General features: G+C 38.5%; 1 protein-coding gene across 1 annotated transcript in view; it reads right to left on the bottom strand.

Moving 5' to 3' along the window:
* LOC126203851 (small G protein signaling modulator 1-like) overlaps nt 1-22,639 on the bottom strand; it is a 353,457-nt gene that overhangs the window by 195,197 nt on the left and 135,621 nt on the right. Inside the window, exons 11-15 of the mRNA XM_049938226.1 lie at nt 17,401-17,565; nt 11,762-11,872; nt 10,109-10,228; nt 2,658-2,670; nt 2,155-2,419 (exon numbers count right to left, since the gene is read on the bottom strand). Of these exons, the coding sequence (XP_049794183.1) occupies nt 2,155-2,419; nt 2,658-2,670; nt 10,109-10,228; nt 11,762-11,872; nt 17,401-17,565 (674 nt within the window). The remainder of the gene's footprint in view (nt 1-2,154; nt 2,420-2,657; nt 2,671-10,108; nt 10,229-11,761; nt 11,873-17,400; nt 17,566-22,639) is intronic.

The raw sequence follows: 22,639 nt of genomic DNA, 5'->3' as shown, positions 1-22,639 counted from the left end.
CCCTCTTCAGCTGAAATGCTTGCTCTGCTATTGCTCACTGCAGTATACACACACTTAGCGAACTTCAACTGTGTTTAATCATTCCTCAGTACTTCAGAATTCCACTTCCTTCCACACTGATTCTTCCATAAAATTCTCTTAAGCTTCAGTCTCCTCTTCATCATCACTAAATATTGATCCGTATCTAAATCTGCATCTGGGTATGCCTTAAAATCCAATATCTGATTTTGGATTATCTGTCTGACAGTGATGTAATCCAGCTGGATTCTTCCCATGTCTCCAGGCTCTTCTAAGCATACCTCCTCCTCTGTGATTCTTGGACACAGTATTTGCTATTACTAGCTGAATTTTTGAAGAACTCAACTAGTCTTTCCACTCTCATTCCTACTACTGAGCTCATGTTGCATCCCTTCACATACGACAATGTTCCAATCCCTAAAGAATATTAGATTTTCATCTCCCTTTACATACTGAATTACCAGTCCAATATCCCCATATTTCTCTCTCGCTCTCTCTCTCTCTCTCTCTCTCTCTCTCTCTCTATATATATATATATATATATATATATATATATATATATATATATATCACTCCCCTCTCCCCCCCTTTCTTCTTCTTCTTCTTCTTCTTCTTCTTCTCCTCCTCCTCCTCCTCCTCCTCCTCCTCCTCCTTCTCCTTGGGAGATCAACTTATAAACCTGAACTATCACTGTCAGCATTGGTTTGCTGTCAAATCTGATGACAACAACTCTATCACTGAATTGTTTACAGTAGCTCACTCTCTGCCCCACTTTCCTATTTGTAACGAATCCTACTCCTTTATACCATTTTTTTCTGCTGTTGATATTAACCTACATTTGTCTGACCAGAAATCTCTATCTTCTTACCATTTCACTTCACTGGACCCACTATATCGTGATTGACCTTTTGCATTTCCCTTTTCAGATTTTTTAGCTTTCTTACTATGTTCAAACATTTGACATTCCAAGACCTGACTCTTAAATCATCATCTAACCACTGGTTATTTCATCTTTCTTTCATGTTCATCTCCCCCTTGGCATCCCCTCCCAGAGATTCGAATGGGGAACTAATCTGGAACCTATTGACAATAGAGAGATGATCATGACACTTTTTCATGTCCGGTCAATAAGCCCAATGTGTCTTCAAAGCAGTGGTTGCCATTGCCTTCTGCAACCTCATGTCATTGATCAATGCTGATTCTTCTGCTTTTTAGGGGTAGTTTTTCACCTCAAGGGCAAGAGTGTGCCCTGAACCTCCATCCATTCCTCTGCCCTCTCTGACAAGGCTGTTGCCAGAGTGAGGATGACTTCTTATGCTGGAAGTCTTCAGTCACCACTGCTGATGATTTTTATTTAAAATTTAGGCAGTGGCTGGATTCAAACCAAGGATCCAGGCTGTTTTAATTACTAGTGAAAGATGCTATCCCCAGAACGTGGATGAATGCACCACAGTGAGCTTTATTTATTTATGAGCAGCACATATTTTGTGTTTAGTTTAATGGAATGAGACTACGCTTTACACAGACTGCTGCCATTTAAATAGTAACTGGGTAGTCTGGTATGACTCCAAGTACACAGTCACACAGTCTATACAGCATTTGATAATTTTCATAACTTTGTTTCATGCTGAAACAATATTTGTATGACCACCATGAAAAAGTGTGCTTTAACTGACTGAATAAATCATCACTTCATTTCAATATAAACATTTTGGTGCTGCTTACCTAAATTATTTAGGAGAGTATAACTCTTTTCACCATTTTTAAAATATTTTCTTTTATTGCAACAAGTATTTATTTAAATTTGCATTAATTGGTGATGCTTCGATAAATCTGACTGAAGGATCACAGGTTAGTACTATTTTTGCAGCAAGTTTAGCTACCAGGCACAAAAGCAGACTAAGTATAACTCAACCCAAATAGAGCCATGCACTGTCCAAAACACACACACACACACACACACACACACACACACACACACACACACACACACACACACACCTTAAAAACATCAATTGCGGAGATTAAAATTATTAGTAATTCAACTTTGTAAGTGAAACAATAGATCAGTAACTCTAACAGCATAGTGAAGTGAAAGGTAATGTAATAAACAAATACCAAGCTTTTGTAACATACCTGTCTACGAATGCTATGTTCAATGCCACCATAATAAGTAAGCCTAAATATTTCTGCTGCTTGCCCTTCAGCCTTAGATAGTTCTGCCCAACGTTCAGCAGTCAGACCAGATTCTGCATCACTGGATGGCACTATCGTTGTGAGCACCAGTCCTGAGAGGTGGGTTCGAACTGTGCGCAGATGACGGCAATAAGCCAGCCACCCATAGAATGCCCTAGATGATATCTGTCGCCTCATTGAGGTACATACTTGCTGTATAGGGTCACTGGAAAATATCCAAGAATCACATTTAATTTCACAATAAGAAAACCAGTAAACAAGTACATGTAAATCACCATGACTAGCTTTAAGAACATAGGACTGCAAACTACTTAATAACGTGAGCTACTTATTAACGTGAGCCAATCATTTGCAACCAATACTTTTCCAGTAGAAGATAACTACAAGAAAGACAGGTGGCATAGGCTGTGAAGCAGCCATTGAAGTTGTCTAGTATGTTGAACTCAGGAGCATTTTCTGCAGCCAAGTGGTCAAATTTACCCCCTGGTTACAGCTTGGTGATGGCTATTAATTTGGGTGGAGAACTGGTTGGTGCCCATTTTTACATAATAGTCTGTGTAAGAGTTACAGCATAACTGTTAGATGATAAGACTTCTTTCACAGGTGGCTTTGCTGATAATATGATAAAATATACCTCTGATAGGACTGAATAGGCTGTGTTGAGTGGATACAGAGCAGGTTCTGCACCAGATATTCCACAGGGATAGGATCTTCAAGGGGGTTGCAAGTGAGGGTCCCGTAAAGACAGGCCACATTGTTTTTACATTGATAGGAGCAGGAATATCACTTTGGGAGAAGTGAGGAGGATTGTGGAAAGTCCTGGATTAGGATGCAGTTAAGTTGTTCTTTGCATAGACTGATACTGGGTAAACAGGGTGGTCCTTTGCAACATGGCAGCCTGTTATGCCAAGTTGTTTATGGCCCATCTACAGTAAACTATCCTATGTACCCAACATCCTAAATCCCTTATCCCTCTCTGTCACCCCTTACCTCCTTTTTCTTTATTTTTTCTACTACCTCTCCACCTCCTAATGCATAAAGAACTGGTTAAAGCTTAATGTTTAGCACAACTTTAGCTACTGCCTGCTCTGTCACAACTCCTCTCACTAAATACGTTTTAATGTGTCTACATCAGTGGTTCTCAAAGTGTTTGCCAGAGTGCACTGGTGCACCCTTGAACATTTATGGGTGCGCCCTGTAATATTTTAGGAAAACATGTGGCCAAATATAAACAAACATATAGCTACTCAATTTTATCCATTTCACGACAGGTATAATATGGAACGAGTCCTTAAGTTTTGTTGAACAGTTCAGTTTGGTTAAGGAAATAAGGTGGCTTATTCTCATTGTAGTGTCGACAGTATTCAGAACATTTCATACTGACTGTCTTCTCTTTTCCATTGCTGCTAATCTTAGCTACCTAACAGTAGTGGCTGTTTAGGAACTGGGCAAAGGTATTTCAAAATAATGAGTGATGATAAAGCCATTGCTGGCCCATCGAGGTCATCCCTTACACCACTGAGAAGTGTAAGGAATTCTAGGGAAAGTGTAATTCAGAGTGGGTCAAGAAAAATAACTATTCAGATGGCAGAAAGCTGGGGTTTGCAGGAACAGAATGGTCAGATAATTGTCACATTGCTACAATCACAACAAAATGCAGTGGTGGGAGCAATTAATTCATTTAATAATGAATGTAACTGTATTTATGAATGTAACACTTTATCCATGGTAAATTTTGATGTGGTCAAAGCAATAACTTATTGAATATGCTGTATATAACTTGCAGTCCAAGACTGCAACCATGGACTACAGGATTCTTACAACATAGTGCTTCACAGTCATTCATAATTAATAAAAGCCTCAAATGCCATTTTCTTCAACTTCTTGCACTAGAAATGCATTACAACAGCCTTACCTTAATTTCACAATTTTTGATAGAAATAATGCACTTTTAGCAAACCCTTTTTACTTTTGTGTGTAAAATATAGCTATCTTAGTTGCCCATCAGTACCAGACGCACAGGTATCTGTGGATGACTAGCACCAGTCATGAAATTTTCCTAACCATCCACCCTCTCACCACCCTTTGCCCTGTAGGTGCTGTGCAAATTATTTTCATATGCCTTGTTTCGTGCCTTCTTTCTGTAACCAAACGGTACAACACTTGTGTCACTCTTAAAGTTTGTAAATAAACATTGAGTTAATCAACAGTGTTGTCAAGTGTTAATGGATTTCTAGTCAGATCCAAAAGTTCAGAATCAGGAAAAATGGTGAAAAAATATTTGACGACACGGATTTTTCTGACGAAAACTCTTACGGATATTATCTGATAGTATCGTGCTTTTGTTTTGCAGTTGATTTGCCTATGGACATTTTTATTTTATGATGGTAGCCATACTGAATTTGAGCCTTGTGCACTATGCATGTTATAACAACTTGTCCATAGCATTCAGAAGGTTTCGTCTCATTCCCAATGATTGCGAGCCTATTCCACCTAACTCCGAGTGGCGCTGCAACAGCATGTAGGAAGTGCATTGCATATCATTATTATTGGCAATTTTGACCTATTTAAGTACCATGACAGTGTATCAAAAAATTATAAACAACATCTGCAACATGTCACTTTTTAATAATATTTTACTGAAAATGCATACCTTTCTGTCCTCAATAAAATATTATTGGAAAGAGAGACCGGGAGAGGAAATTATCTGTGAGAGCTGCTTACTGTTTGACCTCGAGCTGTCCATGACTAAAAGAATTTCATTTCATATTCTTTGCTACAGATGATTTGCACTTATGAACACGATCGTCATTGTTCGTGAAGCCTTGCTAATTCTGAGTGTCATTTCCACTGCAGTTTAGTGATCCAGCAGATTCATGACAGAAGCTTCGAGAAAGGTTAATGGAACCTGAAAATTGCCATTGGCAGCACTGTTAACCCATGGAGGCACAAGAATCCAGGCCCAGAAGGAAAACAAGTTTCCACTGTTGTGCACTTGACGTTATCACAGAGCTTCCAGGTGATATGTCAGTGAGGTGTTGTTAGCATATGTGGGGCTCGTGTTTTGTGTACAGCATACTACTTATTTTCACAATCACTAGAAGTGAATCTTATATGCAAAATACAATTGAATAAAATGGAGAGATTTCTGAAAACCAAACATATTCTTGAAGAATCTGACTCTGGACGTGAACAAATGCTAAGTGCAAATAAAAAAGGAAAGCAGTGGCCTACTCTTAAGTACAATGACAGCTGCTTATGCTATGGTTTTACTTGGACTGGGAGTGAAGATCATGCTTTCCCACTATGCTTCGTATGTGGGTATAAAATGGCAAATGAATCTCTGCTTCCTAGTAAATTGAGCAAACATTTTAAAACAATGCATTCACATTTGTGAGATAAACCTGTAAGCTATTTCAAGAGACTGTCTAAACAGCAAAACAGGGCAGCAAATTCTTTTAAAAGTGTAATGTCTGTTTCTAATAAAGCTCTGATCACTTACTACCAAGTCTCTGAACCAATAGCAAAGTATATGAAAGCTCATACTATAGATGATATACTTATTTGGCCTGCTTGTATAAAAATGATCATGACGATGCTAGGAAATGAAGCAGCTATGAAAATAAGCAAGATTCCTTTGTCGAATGATAACAGCTCACAGGTGTATTATAGAAATGTCTACTGATATTGAGGAAAATGTATGCAGTAATAAACTCAAGCTCTCAAACTTTGCATTGCAAGTTGATGAATCAACAGACATTACCAATCAATCGGAACTCTTAGCATTTGTCTGTTTCATTAATCAAGATCAAATAGTAAATCAGTTTCTTTCTTACAAAGAATTAAGTGTGTGTACTAAAGTTGAGAATGCTTTCAACATTTTAAATGATTATCTTAATAAGTGGCAGTTAACAGTATGTCGTGCATAGGCATTTGCACAGATGGTGCCCCTTCAATGGTAGTGTAAAAAAAAAAGTTATCGTAACTCAGTGCTTCCTTAATAGGGAGGCCTTAATAGCAAAAACATTGAGAGAAAATTTGAGAGAAGTCTTAGAGCAAGTTGTTCAGATGGTAGATTTTATGGAAACAGGACCTGTCAAAACTCGTTCATTCAAAAAACTTTGTGTCAATATGGAGTCAGAACACAGACTGTTGATTTTACACAAAGAAGTCAGCAAATATATTTCAACAGTTCAATATTTTGAACACTACCATGCAAGGGAAAGAAGACAATATTCCCTGCATCCACCTACAAAATTAAAGCGTTTCACAGAAAACTACAAATATGGAAAAGAAAAGCTGTTCAAGGTAACTTGGACCCATTGGTAAGGAGCACATGCATGAATGAAATATTTCCAATAGTAGTAGATAATTTCATAAGTTTAGAAGAGAAACTGAATTCATATTTTCCGTCCCTCAACACTGAACAGTACTAATGGATTCGAAACCCATTCATGGAAACTTCAGGTGATTTTGGCTTAACATTAACAGAAGAAGAAGAACTGGCAGCTATATCTATTGATCATGGACTGATGATTAAGCATTAAGAAATGTCTCTAGAAGCCTTTTGGATTTCTATAAAAGAAGAATATGTGTCGATATCTAAAAAGGCTTTGAACATTTTACTTCAATTTTCAACATCATATTTATGTGAATTAGGATTTTCTGCACTCACCAAAATTAAATGTAAAAAGAGAGGAACTCTTCAATGTATTGATGAGGAAATGAAAGTTTGTCTTTCAAATATATCTCCAAACATCGAAGAAATCACGAGGACACATCAGGCTCATGTTTCTCAAACACTAGAAAGAGTAGACGTAAGGTATGATTCATTTGTATTGCATTATTACTTTTCTCTATAATCTGAATTAATCGTTAGTTTTATAGCTTTAGTTCATTTCAATACGTTTCACTTAATAGTTTCTCTTGCCTTTCGTCTTGGCAGGGCAAGAGGCAACACAGTGCTCAGCCATTGCATCTGGATGACAGATCGTGCTTCATGAATCTCTCACACTTTTTATACAAAAATTATTTGTTCATATTGTGATAATGTATGTTTTTATTAATATAAGTTGTATTTTCTGTAGTCTGGACGTGAAATTCAAAACAAAATGACTCAATTGTTATTTTATCACTGTATTTATTTCCTGTATTGGCTGTTGTAAAATATTCCTCAGAAATGTGTATATAGTATGTCCACAATTATTTGTGGCCTTTTAAATGTGCACAAAGCTCAAAAAGTTTGAGAACAACTGGTCTACATCTTTGAACATGATGAACTATGGTTCAAATCCAAACCTCAGTCATTTGTAGGCAGTGGTTTACCAGTTTGATTATGAATGATGAGTATGAAGTTTTAACCTTCTACTATCTCTCACAAAACCAAACATAAAAGGATTGAAACATTTGAACTATGATTTTACAGAAGAATACTAAAAATTAAGAGAACAGAGATAAAATCAGCAAGCAAAAGAACGTGTATAGAGCACTAACTATAAGAAGGGACATGGTGGTAGGTCATCCGTTAAGACATAAGTGATAACTTTCATGGTAACAGACAGAATTCTGTAGGCAAAAATTGTCGAGAACGATTGAGACTGTAATATACTGAAGAACCGAAGAGACTTGTACAACGGCCTAATATTGTGTAGGGGCCCCATGAGCATGCAGAAGTGCAGCAAAATGACGTAGCACAGACTCGACTAATGTCTGAAGTAGCGCTGGAGAGAATTGAAACCATGAATCCTGCAGGGCTGTCCATAAATCCGTATTAGTATGAGCTGAACAGCATGTTGCAAGGAATCCCAGATATGTTCAATAATGTTCATGTCTGGGGAGCTTGCTGGCCAGTGGAAATGTTTAAACTCAGGAGAATGTTCTTGGAGCCACTCTGTAGCAATTCTGGGTGGGTGGAGTGTTGCATTATGCTGCTGGAATTGTCAAAGTACACCAGGATGCACAATGGACGTGAGTGGATGCAGGTGATCAGGCAGGATCCTTACGTATGTGTGACCTGTCAGAGTCATATCCAGGCATATCAGGGGTCCTGTATCACTCCAACTGCACCCCACACCATTACAGAACCTCCACCAGCTTGAACAATCTCCTGCTGACATGCAGGGCCCACAGATTCATTAGGTTGTCTCCATACCTGTGGATGTTCATCTACTCGATACAATTTGAAACGAGACTCATCCGAGCAGGCAACATGTTTTCAGTCATCAACAATCCAATGTCAGTGTTGATGGGCCCAAGCGAAGTGTAAAGCTTTGTTTCATGCAGTCATAAAGCATACATGAATGGGCCTTCGGCTCCAAAAGCCCATATCGATGATGTCTCGTTGAATGGTTCACACGCTGACACTTGTTAATGGCACAGCACTGAAATCTGCAGCAATCTGTGGAAGGGTTGCACTTCTGTCACGGTGAACGATTCTGTTAAGTCATCGTCGGTCCTGTTCTTGCAGAATCTTTTTCCAGCGGCAACAATGTCAGAGATTTGATGTTTTACCAGATTCCTGATATTCACGGTACACTCGTGAAATGGTCTTATGGGAAAATCCCCACTTCACCACAACCTCGGAGGTACTGTGTCCCATCACTCGTGTGCAGACTATAGCACCACATTCAAACTCACTTAAATCTTGATAACCTGATAATGTAGCAGCAGTAACCAATCTAACAAATGAAGAGAGAGGGGTCAGGAGAGTAAATTATGACAGGTTGCATAAAATGAGTCAAGAGACTGATACGCTGTTTTCTGCTGTAAAAGTGAATCTTCAACCGTTTTAAGATTCTGTTTTGTTGAAATCAGTCACTACATATTCACAATGTAGTTGTGAATATTTACAGTGTCAGTCTAAAGAAGAAGTTACCTACAGGATTCAGTACATTTTTGTAATATAAATAGGCAATGAAGAGAACCAGATTATGTAAATTGCAGCAATTTATTCTGATATGATGTGTTTCCTGTGCCTAAATTTCCTTTCGTTTCTAGAACTTGTTTTTAATTGTTTCACTCAACAAATTTTTTAAGTTGCTAATAAAATTTAATTGTTGTTGTTGTTGTTGTTGTTGTTGTGGTCATCAGTCCTGAGACTGGTTTGATGCAGCTCTCCATGCTACTCTATCCTGTGCAAGCTTCTTCATCTCCCAGTACCTACTGCAACCTACATCCCTCTGAATCTGCTTAGTGTATTCATCTCTTGGTCTCCCTCTACGATTTTTACCATCCACGCTGCCCTCCAATGCTAAATTTGTGATCCCTTGATGCCTCAAAACATGTCCTACCAACCGATCCCTTCTTCTAGTCAAGTTGTGCCACAAACTTCACTTCTCCCCAATCCTATTCAATACCTCCTCATTAGTTACGTGATCTACCCACCTTATCTTCAGCATTCTTCTGTAGCACCACATTTCAAAAGCTTCTATTCTCTTCTTGTCCAAACTAGTTATCGTCCATGTTTCACTTCCATACATGGCTACACTCCATACAAATACTTTCAGAAACGACTTCCTGACACTTAAATCTATACTCGATGTTAACAAATTTCTCTTCTTGAGAAACGCTTTCCTTGCCATTGCCAGTCTACATTTTATATCCTCTCTACTTCGACCATCATCAGTTATTTTACTCCCTAAATTTAATTATGAAATTACAATGATAAAACATCCTTTCTAAGCTCTTCCTCCCTTCCCCTCCCCCACACAAACCCAAACCTAGCTCTCCCTCTCCCATTATCAATCTCATACACCTCTCCAAATTTTTCTATGACAGATTTTCACCCATAAAGAAAATACTCTTGAAGTTTCCCTTCACCCGTAACTTATAAATATGAACTCTACTTACCCTTGTGCAGGTGATGCAGCATCTGCAATATTTGTTGATGGTGCTGGATCAAGACTCAATGACTTCGATGATGAGGTGGAGCTACTCGCGGTAGACGTGGATACAAGCCGCTGGGGATCAGGTATGTTACGCCACGGCCACGGATCCATCAGTTCAGTGCCCGCTACTGCTATGAAGTTATTCATCTTCAATACATTCCACACAAGTATTAAAGCATATAGTTACTTCAAAAATAGCAAAAACGTTATGGCAGTAGCAACAAAAACATATAATATAGACACGGTAACAAAGGTATAAAATCTGGCATCTAAAATTATTTAGGAAGATGCTTAAAAACTTTATAGGCAACACATTGCAGCTAAATGTTATGTAATATTAGCTCTTATTCGGAGGTAAATTATTTGAGCTTAAAGTTTCTGAAACTAGGGCTGGCGCAGAACAATTCAATGTTATTGATAAGAAAATTCAGAGCTGTTCAGACAGAATTTAAAATGTTTTCAATCTTCTGAGCAGTCGAATATTGTAAAAATTGTAGAGACAGACAATTAGAGCAACAAATAGGCCTGATCTGATAACTGCTCACTACAAGTGCATATTTGTACCAGAGAAATTTCTATAGTTACAGTGACACAAAAAGTTGTTGCCAGCACTAACATCTGTGAAAGATCTGAAAGACCATGTGCTACAGTACCACCATGAAGACACTGCTACAGGTAGCCCACCTCTGTATATTCATTGTTATTGAGAGTTTTATAGATGTTTAAAACGTGTAATGTGAAACTTTTCTTACAAAGACAAAGACAAATAAACAATGGCTTATAAATAAGTTACATCATAACATCATATTTTAATATGAAGTGATATTCCTATGGAAATGAAATGACAAAAACTCTTGAGAAAATATCCAAGCACGCATGTGGAGAATTTAACAACTGGAGCCAGATACAGTGTGCTCAATAAAAAACTGTAATTAGTATACTTAATAACATTTAAAAAAAAAAAAAACTTATGAAAATGAACCACGAGAATAAAGTGGTATACTGCTCATTTGGGAAACTGAATGCTGCATTCACAAATAAATTTCCAATGTGCCTGAAATGAAATGTGTGTATTACCAGTAGTGTTGTTTCAGCAGAGAAACATGACACTTAACAAAGTGAAAGAGAAAAATACAGAAGTTAGAAAGAGGCTACTGTGATATGGAGAGGGAGTGTGCATTCAGCCAAATGAACATAATTTTGTACAAATACCTCATTTTGGTCTTCTAAAATGACTTTTTTAAGGCAGTGATTAGGAAGCCACTTCAAAGCTCTAACTACATTACAGTGTTAAACAGAGCTACATAACAAATAAAGCAGTTAAATTTTTTTAGATCTTTTGAAGAAACACATTTCATACATTGTTTGATTCATTAATAAGTAATGGGTATTGAAAACGAAACTCAATGAAGAGTTGAGAGAGCCATTTAAATAATACTAGCTGAAAGAGTGGGATGGGGACTTTTTAGCCCTTAAATCCTTACAGCCAGATGATCTAGGATGCATTTGCTTTGGTTTGACTAGCTGGAGAGAATGTTCATAATATGAAACAATTTCAGTAATAGCAATATGAGGAGGACCTACCAACAAAAAATATATGAACACTCATATCTATAAATGAAAAGAACAAAGAGAATTTTTTCCAAAATAACCATACTTACAAAAGTCTTCATGATTTGTCTTGCTGACAATACGAAATACATAATCAGATGATTCACTTTCTTGTTGTGCTGGAGCTCGCCCCTTTCTTCGAAGACGTGGAAAAACTTTGCCTGCACATTTCAAACATACTGTCAGAAACAGTGTAGAACTACCATAACTGTACAGTGATCAGCTATTAACCTTAAAAAGTACAGCAAACAATTGAGAAATATTTGTAACAATGCAATATTGCTGATTACTTCATTGTGAAACCACAATTTTAGGACACTCTATTTCATATTTCTCACAATTTTAGTCTCAACCACTCACGTGTTTGTACAAATAACAAGTGTATGCTCTTCACTCACAAAATTATTCAGCAGACTATCACAAATGGTTCTTCCTGAATATTTTATTTGCTCTTATTTCATAACACAGTTACATTGCCTCACTATGAGGTACAACTGGAAAATTATATAGTGAGCATGGTTTCTGCATTGTAATGATGCCTACTGGGTACTAAACAACAGTTTAAAGTTTTCAAAATCTGTGTATTAGCACACTGAGATCCACTGTAGCCATACTGTTCCCTTGGTAACTTTTCTGTGTCACGTTTTGACTTGTCCTCTGTGAACTTCTCTGATATGCAATTTGTATCTCTCAGAAAAATTATGAGTCAGATCCTGCTGCATCAAGAGCGACCTCCCCCATCCCCTTTCCCCGTCAACTCTTACAACTCATGTATGTGGAAAAAGCTCAGATTTGGAGTCATACTCACAAAATTATGTTTAAATAAAATGCTATAACACAGAAAAGCAGCAAAATAAACAGCAACACTTGCTTGATCATCTAGAAAAAAAATGTCTATTCATCTGGCAAACACAAGAAAAAACCTGGTCAGCATAAAGGGACTCCTGAAGTTTAACAAGACTCATCCTAGGTACTGTTAGAAACTACTGTAAAGTAGTAGTAAGTTTAATGTCATTCTTTTACTTGAAAGTCTTTGGTAAAGACATGTAACCCATTTGAAGTCTTTTAATATGTTTATTAAATTACTGAAAATCACTTTATACAGAAGTACAACAGCACAGTGCATAGATTACTAGATATATCATTATCATATTGTGCAACAGTTTTAGTACAGTGCTGTCAAAGTTTTTACATTATCTCCTCTTTACTTTCTTTAAGAAGATGGTTTGCAAAATACAGCATGAGTTAGATTACATCAACAAGAATGTCATAAGAGATATTTTGCGTAATTTTTACACCGAGCAAAAATTTATACAAAGTGTCAGGATATGTTGTCTTCTTTGTTTTCTCTGACAAGAAATTGCTGCCAGTTATTCAACACAAGAGAGGATGGATATGAGGCATCACAGTAGTCAATCCTTCGTCTTCCTATAAAATTTTTATCCCCCAGACTTACTTTCTGTACAAAACTGACAATTCCTTGATACCTTAACGCACTTAAGTTCAGTACCTCAATGTCAGTTATTCCATATACCCATCTAATCTTCAGTGATCTTCTGTAGCACCACATTTCAAAAGCTTCTATTCTTGTCCAAGTTGTTTATAGCCTACATTTTACTTCTATATAAGACTAGACCCCAGATAAATACTAAAGAAACAACTTCCTAACATTTAAATTTATATTCAATGTTAACAAAATTCTCTTTCTCAGGAAATGCTTTTTGTGCTACTGCCAGTCTGTATTTTATATCTTCTCTACTTTGGCTATCGTCCCTGATTTTTCTTCGCAAATAACAAAACTCATATACTACTTTTACTGCCTCCTATCCTAATCTAAATCCCTCTGCATCGCCTGATTTATTTCAACTACAGTATATTACCCCTGTTTTACTTTTGTTGATAGTCATCTTATAACCTGTTTTAAAGACACTATCCACTCTGTATGAGGTTCACATAACTCCCCAAATGGATCAGTAAAACCCATAAAAGGCTATTCAGCAATCAAACAAGTAGTGTGCAATGCTGAGAATAACACATAAGACAGGCATGAGGCGGTAAGTTGGTACACAATGTGGTGTAGTCTTAAGAGCAACAATTTCGGAAATATAATTGTGTCAACATTGTGACTATGGCTGACTATGAGGTTTGACTGATGCATCACTTCCTCACTGCACTATTACCATTAGAACAATATCAGTAAAATTCTCTATTTGTGCATGTGTGATAACAGCAGTTGCTGTAAAAACAGTTTATTAATACTGTGTATGTCACAACTGAAATAATTTTTTTCACTAGTATACATTTTTTTTGTTTTATTTAGTTGAAAAATTTTCAATTGTAGGCTTTTCTCATCCATTACTCACTTACTGTGGGGATGTGCTGTCTGCATGCATCTTTCACTAGAACACTCCTCTTCAGGACAAAGCAGCTGGTCAAAGTCGGGCTTGGCAATCTTGTACAAGATGGGTGGTATGGGGATGGTATCAGTGTAGCAGACAATTGAATAGTGGACCTCCTAAGGAACTCTGGATGGGCACATGAGAGCATGAAATTCAGGCAGGAGGTCAATGAAAAGGCCGGAATACATCACCTGCTTCATATTAATGAAAACAAAGAAGTGGTGCACTTTGTTATTCTCCTGTAATGCTGTCAATGAGGCATTGGCCGGTAACCTCAGGGAGCAGACGCAATACTCGAAGTCCACTCTGATAATGGGGTCAGTGCATTGGTGATGGTGAAGGTCCAAAGCTGATCCCATTCTAGGCCAATGTTAAGGGTACAGTGATATATGCTGTAGGTGGTGATGGTGGAGTTACTTGCTACTATCAGGAGGATCGCCGAGGCAGTGCCAGAGTCCTGTACGAGCTTCAGTGTGTAAGTGGTCAACTGCCTCTTATGTACTAAGAACAACATATCTTTGCCTCACGCAGGTCGCAGTACATACTGTCATAGTCGAGTGCCCAATGCACCAAAGGATATTCAGTGTTGAGACTCCGAACAAGTAAGTTGTTGGCTGCTAAGTGAGCAGGACGGATTGTGGCAGGATGGCCAACCGCATTTACAATTGTTTAACGGCTGTGTGTGTCACCCAAAGCCATGGGCCTGACTTCCAGGCGTTAATAGTGTAATTTGTTTGGTGTGTTTAAGTGTTCATTTGTGCACCGTGATTACACGACATCCTCGCTGGATACCCAGGATTTGGATTGCAGTAAGGATCGTGTATTCAGTGCCACATGAAGAATATTGGCATGTGACAACATTAATAGGTGACCTGTGATGAGTTAACCCTTATTACTTTGTCAGACGAAGAGTAACTGCCTCATTCATGCTGTTTAGACAAGAGATATAGAACATTAACAACAAAGTATGTACCGATTATTGCTACCTGACATCCTAATTAGCTTCGTTGGATATAATACGAAACAACTACCGTGCAAATATTACCCAATCCACCTCCATCAGTTGCACATGCTCAAACCGTTTTAAACTGTTGCGCAATAACAGGGGGTTTAATAGGGAGTGTTTCAAGTGGGAGACAGATAACCTGGAGCTGATGTCAATCAGGAATGGCGTGGTGGAGTGAGCATCAGAGACAAGCAGGTGCTTGGAGATCAAGCAGCAGCCAGCTGTGCCTAAACACAGTAGCCACTGGTGTTTAGGTGTCTAGATCAGGGCTCCCTGCACTTCACAGCATCCAGGCTGAAGTGCTTGCAGTACCATCAGAGACCAGCCATGTCACAAGAGGTGTCGGCAGGGCAGCAGAAGGTGCAGCAGCAGTAACCACTGTTGTGCCGATGCCTGGGACTGCACAGCAGTGGTCACAAGTGAGGTGGGCTACAGTCGCCTACAGCACTGCCATGATGGCACAGAGGTGGGAAAGGATGTCATATACTTCCAGATTCTGTGCACTGTGCTGCACATCAGTGGGGACGGGAGCAGCTGGTGACATCATTTACAGCATGTTGAGCAGCAAGGGGGAGTACACGGCTGGGCGGCTGGCAGAGCGATGGCCAGCTGACTGCATAGGGTGGGGGTGTGGTTGGCATGTGGCAGCGGCGGTCACAGGCAGGGGGGCCAGGGTCTCGTGCATCCTGCCAGTGAGGCTGGCAGCATCAGTGAGGGAGAGGTCAGCATGTGACACCACAGCTATCTGTATTGGGGCCGGGAGGAGAGCCAGTCATATTTTGTATAGGAAACCATCAGAGACCATGTGTGGTTTTGTCAGGCTTTGGAGGAGTTGCAGGAATAATGAGGTTTGCTGGTACCCACACCGTTCGAGGGAAAGGAGGTCCCAGACACACTACATTTCAGATGATGTTGCATCACGAGACAGTGCCAGAGTGTCTTGTAATGATCATTGGCTGAGGGCAATGTGATGACGCTGCAGATCTCCACTTCATTTGTTGGCTTGAGCTGACTGATCAGCACAGCGAACTTGGGGACATCCTGTGTGATGGTGCAGCCAGCAAAGATAGCGTTCACTGAGGACGGCAGTTGGGACGCAACACTGCTGGATGGTGTGGTGGCGGCATGTGGGAATTCGGAAGTCAGCACTTCGATGCCACGAGGATTGTTGACAGCAGATGCAGGGGGTGGTGTGGGCATTGGGGTGGAGTTTGGTACCAGGGGTTGGCCATCATTGGTCATGTTGCCATGAGCTGCACATGCAGTCAGTATTGCAGTGTTCCAGTTCTGGGAGGCATGATGTTATATGGCACTGGAGTGGCAGTCACATGCAGCGAGACTTTGGTTGATTCTGTGATAGAAGCCAAGGCTGCTAGGTTGCACAAGGGGTGGTGAAACACACAGAAAAAAAGCTCATGATGCAAAGCACACCAGTGTCCACAGCACAAAAACAGAAGTTGCTGGTGGTATGCACAATTGCACAGGATGTACACAGTAAACACACGAGACGAGTGCACAGGCAGTAATGGTTGGGGCTTGGAAATATGACAGTACTAATGTGGGTACTAACACTCGCTGGTCAGAATGTCTTGCAGCGTGACATTCCGATATACACACCAGGCTGTGCAGGGACGGTGTGACACAGGTGAGGCTTAAAACTTCACAATAAGCATGTCAGGATGAAGCACGTCACCACTTGGCATGTCCAACACAATGCAGGAGTGGGGTCGAAGTCAATGCTGACGCTGCAAGAAGACCAAGACTGAGACTGAGGCTAGGTTGGCAGAAGTCTCCCTATTGGCTTAACTGTTTTCCAGTACCAGTAGCCAGCAATTATAGTAGGTGGGTATCCAGTCATGCAGCAGAATCAAAAGCATGGGGTGGAAAGTAAATGCACAAAAGAAGAAACTTCCTGCCTCACAGATAGCTGAAGCAGCCTAGGAAAGCATGGAACCACTACAAGCAATGTGCTGCGAGGGGCTAGCACAATACCAAAGAATATGACATTGAATACTTAAAATACAATTGTGGCTGTTTGAGCCTCATTTATTTATCTTTGTGTTTTTTTGATTATGTGGAGGAAAGTCTTGTTTACTTGAAGCCCCATTAATGAGAAACACAAGACAGTATAAAAATTCCTTTCACAGAAACTCTCTCTTCAAACAAATAAAATCTGAGAAAATACAAAAGACTGGCTCAGTTCAACAACACTGCACAAACCAATCACAATCAGCACATTTTTAAGTACTGAAAATTACATTCAGCACATAATGAAATATCTCACCTCTTCCTCTCTGTGACCATAGTGGGGGGTCCAGCTGTCCATGTGGTAGCAAACCATTCTCAAGGCAGGACAGAAATGACAAAAGGTGACCTCCACAAGGAAAATGTATTGGAGGTTTCTGGACTCCATCTTGCATCACCAAGACAACAGTTCCACCACTGTCAGCTAAAAAGAGAAGTATAAATGATTTATAATATCCTACTACACATATGTAATAAATATGAACAATTTAGAAAAACAATTTCCACTAGTAACACCTTAAAGTTGTCATCTAGGAAAGAAAGACAAAATGTAATGGTTTAAGGAAAGTCTTATCTTATCACTTACTACAAAATAATTATTCCAGACACTAAAGAGACCACTAATTTCTTTGTGTGAACTCCTCACTTCTCATTAATTAATTGTAAGGCTGCAATGGACCATTTTTTCCAAGCTATATAGAAGTAGATGGTAATATACAGTATGTGTACTACATATGACACACGAAAACTTCACAGGTCATAGAGCTTGATGCACTTTACGTAAAAGCTACAAGAAAGAAAAATAGCGAAAAGGAAATAACATACAGCACTGTTTATGAATAAAAAGAAAAATTATTATTATTATTATTATTATTATTACAGGATTAATTAACACAGAGATCAATTAATAACAACATTTTGTTGTATTCCTGTTATCTTCGGTCAAGCATCTCCATTCAGTGCATCCTCCTTGCAGATTCAATTATGCTCCATTATTACACTGATGTGGTCATTCTAAGAACGTTGCAGTCTCCTGTGTTTACTTCTGCCAGGTGGTTTCCATTCAAAAATTTTATTTGGCCATCAATGATCTGGAATTCTCAACAGATATCCATACCACTTTTGAGGTTTTCTTTAAATTCTGTCTGTCAGTGTTTCATCTGCCTTCATTCGAGTTTTCACTTCATCATTAGCCTTCTTTTCAATTCTTGATATTCTGGCACTCCGTAAATAATCCATTTCCACAGCTCTTACTCTTCTTTTCATGTAAGCATTTAAAATCCAGAACAGATACAACCATTAGCCTACCCACTCTTTTCTTACTGTTATTAGAGATTTTCTCGTCCCACCAAAAAGAATTCATAAACCCTATTACTATTCTACTTCGTCGTATTCTGAATTTTATTTCTGTAGTACCCAGTCCATTTTTGTCAATATATGCCCCAGATATTTAAATTTTTCTTCTTGTTTCGTAACTGCCACATCATTGATGTGAACCTCAAATTTAGTGTCACTATTCACTATCAGGTATTCTGCTTCTGTCTAACTCACGCAGTCTCTATTTATCATTTTCCTGTCATAAACGCCATATCATGAACTTGATATCAAATTCATCTTTTGCTACAGCAGCTTGATCACCAGAAAAACTTAAAGTAAACAGCTGTACATCATTTATAATAATTCCTTTCTTCCACAGCTGTTCTTCCACTTTCGGAGAGCCACTTCTACATATAAATTGAAAAAAATATAATAGAGGGAAACATTCCACGTGGGAAAAATATATGTAAAAACAAAGATGATGTGACTTACCAAACGAAAGCGCTGGCAGGTCGATAGACACACAAACATACACACAAAATTCTAGCTTTCGCAACCAACGGTTGCCTCGTCAGGAAAGAGGGAAGGAGAGGGAAAGACGAAAGGATGTGGGTTTTAAGGGAGAGGGTAAGGAGTCGTCATTCCTATCCCGGGAGCGGAAAGACTTACCTTAGGGGGAAAAAAGGACGGGTATACACTCGCACACACACACATATCCATCCACACATATACAGACACAAGCATCTCTGCCCAAACTCTATGTCTTTGAATATGTCTGCTTGTGTCTGTACATGTGTGGATGGATATGTGTGTGTGTGTGTGTGTGTGTGTGTGTGTGTGTGTGTGTGTGTGTGTGTGTGTGCGCGCGCGCGAGTGTATACCCGTCCTTTTTTCCCCCTAAGGTAAGTCTTTCCGCTCCCGGGATAGGAATAACAACTCCTTACCCTCTCCCTTAAAACCCACATCCTTTCGTCCTTCCCTCTCCTTCCCTCTTTCCTGACGAGGCAACCGTTGGTTGCGAAAGCTAGAATTTTGTGTGTATGTTTGTGTGTCTATCGACCTGCCAGCGCTTTCGTTTGATAAGTCACATCATCTTTGTTTTTACATATAAATTGAAAAAGCCACAGGTATTGTTGCAGTTCCCAGCAATTCTTGTATGATGTGCTGCTCTTACCGGTGTCTGATGCTGATGAAACTTGGCAGACATGTTCATATGATGTTCTAATATTCATAAGGGTGTGATACCTCTAGAAACACATGCCTTTGCTAACAGTACCTCACAAAACTGGCAGTAGTATCTCGTTTTAGTTCTTTTACAGTGCACTGCGCAAACTCTGCAAGGTTGTGCTGAATATTTTTTTTTTTTTTATTTTTTTTTCCCCCCCACTTCCTCAATAGTCAAAATAGTATGTTCTTTAATGGTCCTTGGACAGCTGTCAGCAGTGAGTTGCTGACAGTTGTCCAAGGAGCACGCATGCCCATAATAATCTTCACGAGTCCAGTTAAAAGTGCTGCTATATTTTGTAACACGAAAGTTACTCGATTTGAGCAGGCCTGAAGATGACATAAAGTATTGTCGAAACTGACAGCCTAAAAATAAAATCTAAATAACGACAATTGGTATTGTATTACTGGAAATTGACCAGCCGTATTCCCACACTCCAGACATAGGATGGAGTTACATTTATTCTTCTACAGTAGTTTTGTTATGTTTAGCTTGTGTCTTCCACATTTTATTTTGAAGTTAACATCTGACACAAAATATAAAACCAATCAACAGACAGCTATCATCATTTACATCTACATCTAATGACTAATCTGCAAGTGAACACTTAAGTGCTTAGCAGAGGGTTCACAGAACCACTTTCAGACTATTTCTCTAGCACTCCACTCTTTAACAGCAAGCAGAAAAAATGACACTTCAATCTTCTGTGCGAGCTGTGATTTCACTTATTTTATTATGATGATCATTATTCCCTATGCATGTAGGCATCAACAAAATATTTCTGCATTCAGAAGAGAGTGTTTGTGATTGAAATTTCATGAGAAGAACTCACTGAAACAAAAAGCCTTTGTTTTAATGTTTGCACACAAACTTGAGTGTCATATCCATGACTCTCCATCCTCTGTTTCAGAATTCTCTGAACTTTTTTGATGTCCTCCATCAATCGTGTCTGGCATGGAGCCCATACCACACAGCAATATTCCAGAAGAGGATAGACATGCAGTCTCTTTAGTTGCAACCCCTTAAAGTGTTCTGCAAATAAAGCACAATCTTCCATTTGCCTTCCCCACAACATTATCTATGTCTTTGTTTCAGTTTCAATTGTTGTTCACAATTTTAAATCCTAAGCATTCAGTTTAATTGACAGCCTTTAGATTACAGTCACAATTTGGGAGAAATGAATGACGTAACTTTCCTGTTTTGCTTTTGAAGTTAAGATATAGATTTTGTACAAAATTTTGATGTTTTATCCTAATTCATGCCCAAAGATTGCTCTTGGCAACCTATGTTCTAGGGGGTCTGATTGAATATATCAAAACACTTCTAATTAAGGGAGACTCAGTACAGCAATACTGGTCTTATTATTTAAGAAATTCTTATTTGTAACTTTTTGTACAGTTCCAACAAAAGACCAGTTTCATTCTATCCTAAAATGTAGATATGGTATGGAAAGACAATCCCAATGTTTTGTGGAAATAAAACATTGGCAGTTTCAGAAAAACTGACTGGATTACAAGTTTTCATTTTGTAATGCACTACTTATAATGCATTTGCCAGATTTAGTTGAATTAGACAAATATGTACTTGAAGTTCTCGCTTACACAACCAAGTAAAGTAGAACTGCAAAAAACTAAGCTAACAGGAGATGTTAAATGCTCCTATACCTTTAAAGCAAACAGGTTTACTTGGCTTTGACTTTTATTTCATATTCCAGTGTAATGAAAAAGCAACTGCACAGACAACTAAAATATAATAAAGATATTAATTTCATTAAATATGTTAGACTCTATAAAACCATATTTAAAAGATTTGTCAGGGCAGCAAAACAACTGGTAAGTAACAGGCTAATTTTAAATCATAAAAATTAGACAAAGGCTGTGTGATCAGTCATTAAATCTGAATTAGGTGTTAAAGCCCGTAACCAAAAAATTTCAAAAATTGACACAGAGGGAAATATTATTGTAAATCCAGCTCAAATACCAGAGTACTATGATAAATTCTTTATAAGTCTAACAAAGTCTGATGTAGATGTAACAGATTATCACAACAAAGTAAATCCCTTTGGACTAGGTGAAAACTCTGAAAACTTTGCGAAATTCTTAAAAGTTTCTGTGGAGGATGTAGAAAATGCTATTCTAAAATTAAGAAACAAAAAAATCTGCAGCTTGGGATGGAATACTCACCAAGGTTATTAAAGTGGTACATAATAGAATTGCAAACCCACCAGCTCAATAATAAATCAATGTTTTGAAGAGGGCTGTTTCCCAGTGGTACTGAAATATGCTGAAGTTAAACCATTCTTCAAGAACGGATCAAGAGAGATCATGGGAAATTATTGTTCTATCTCAATTCTCCCAGTTCTATCTAAAATATTTGAAAAACTTATTGTTTCACAAATCCAAAACTTCGTTGCAAAATATTCTGTTACTCTAAACAATCAATTTGGTTTTCAGCAGGGGAAAAACACCATAGATGCAGTAAATAGTTTCATTGAGAAAATAAATACATCATTAGACAAGAGAGATAAGGTGGCAGGAATTTTATGCGACCTCACAAAAGCATTTGATTCTGTAAACCATGCATTGCTTGTTTACAAACTTGAAAAGTATGGCATTACTGGCAGTGCCCTACAGTGGCTTAAAACCTACTTAGCCAATAGAAAGCAAAAGGTTAGCATTTCTTCAAATGGTGCATATTATTTATCTGGCTGGAAAAAAATGTCTCAGGGTGTTCCACAAGGCTCCATATAAGGCCCAGTCCTATTTCCCTTTGTTATTAATGACTTACCATTAAGTATCAGCTCCCCATCAATGCTGTTCACAGATGATACTTCTGTCTTAGTTGAAGAATAGGATTTGGAAAAAATTCCCAAATCTGTGATCAGTACCCTCAGAACCTTAGAAACTTGGTTTCAGCTATACCTGGCAAACAAACTGAGCAGCTGTGCATTTGCAGT

Source organism: Schistocerca nitens, chromosome 9 (genome assembly GCF_023898315.1).
Source record: "Schistocerca nitens isolate TAMUIC-IGC-003100 chromosome 9, iqSchNite1.1, whole genome shotgun sequence".
NCBI lineage: Eukaryota > Metazoa > Arthropoda > Insecta > Orthoptera > Acrididae > Schistocerca > Schistocerca nitens.
Note: the sequence above shows the minus strand (reverse complement) of the source record. Positions and strands in the feature narration are given on the sequence as shown.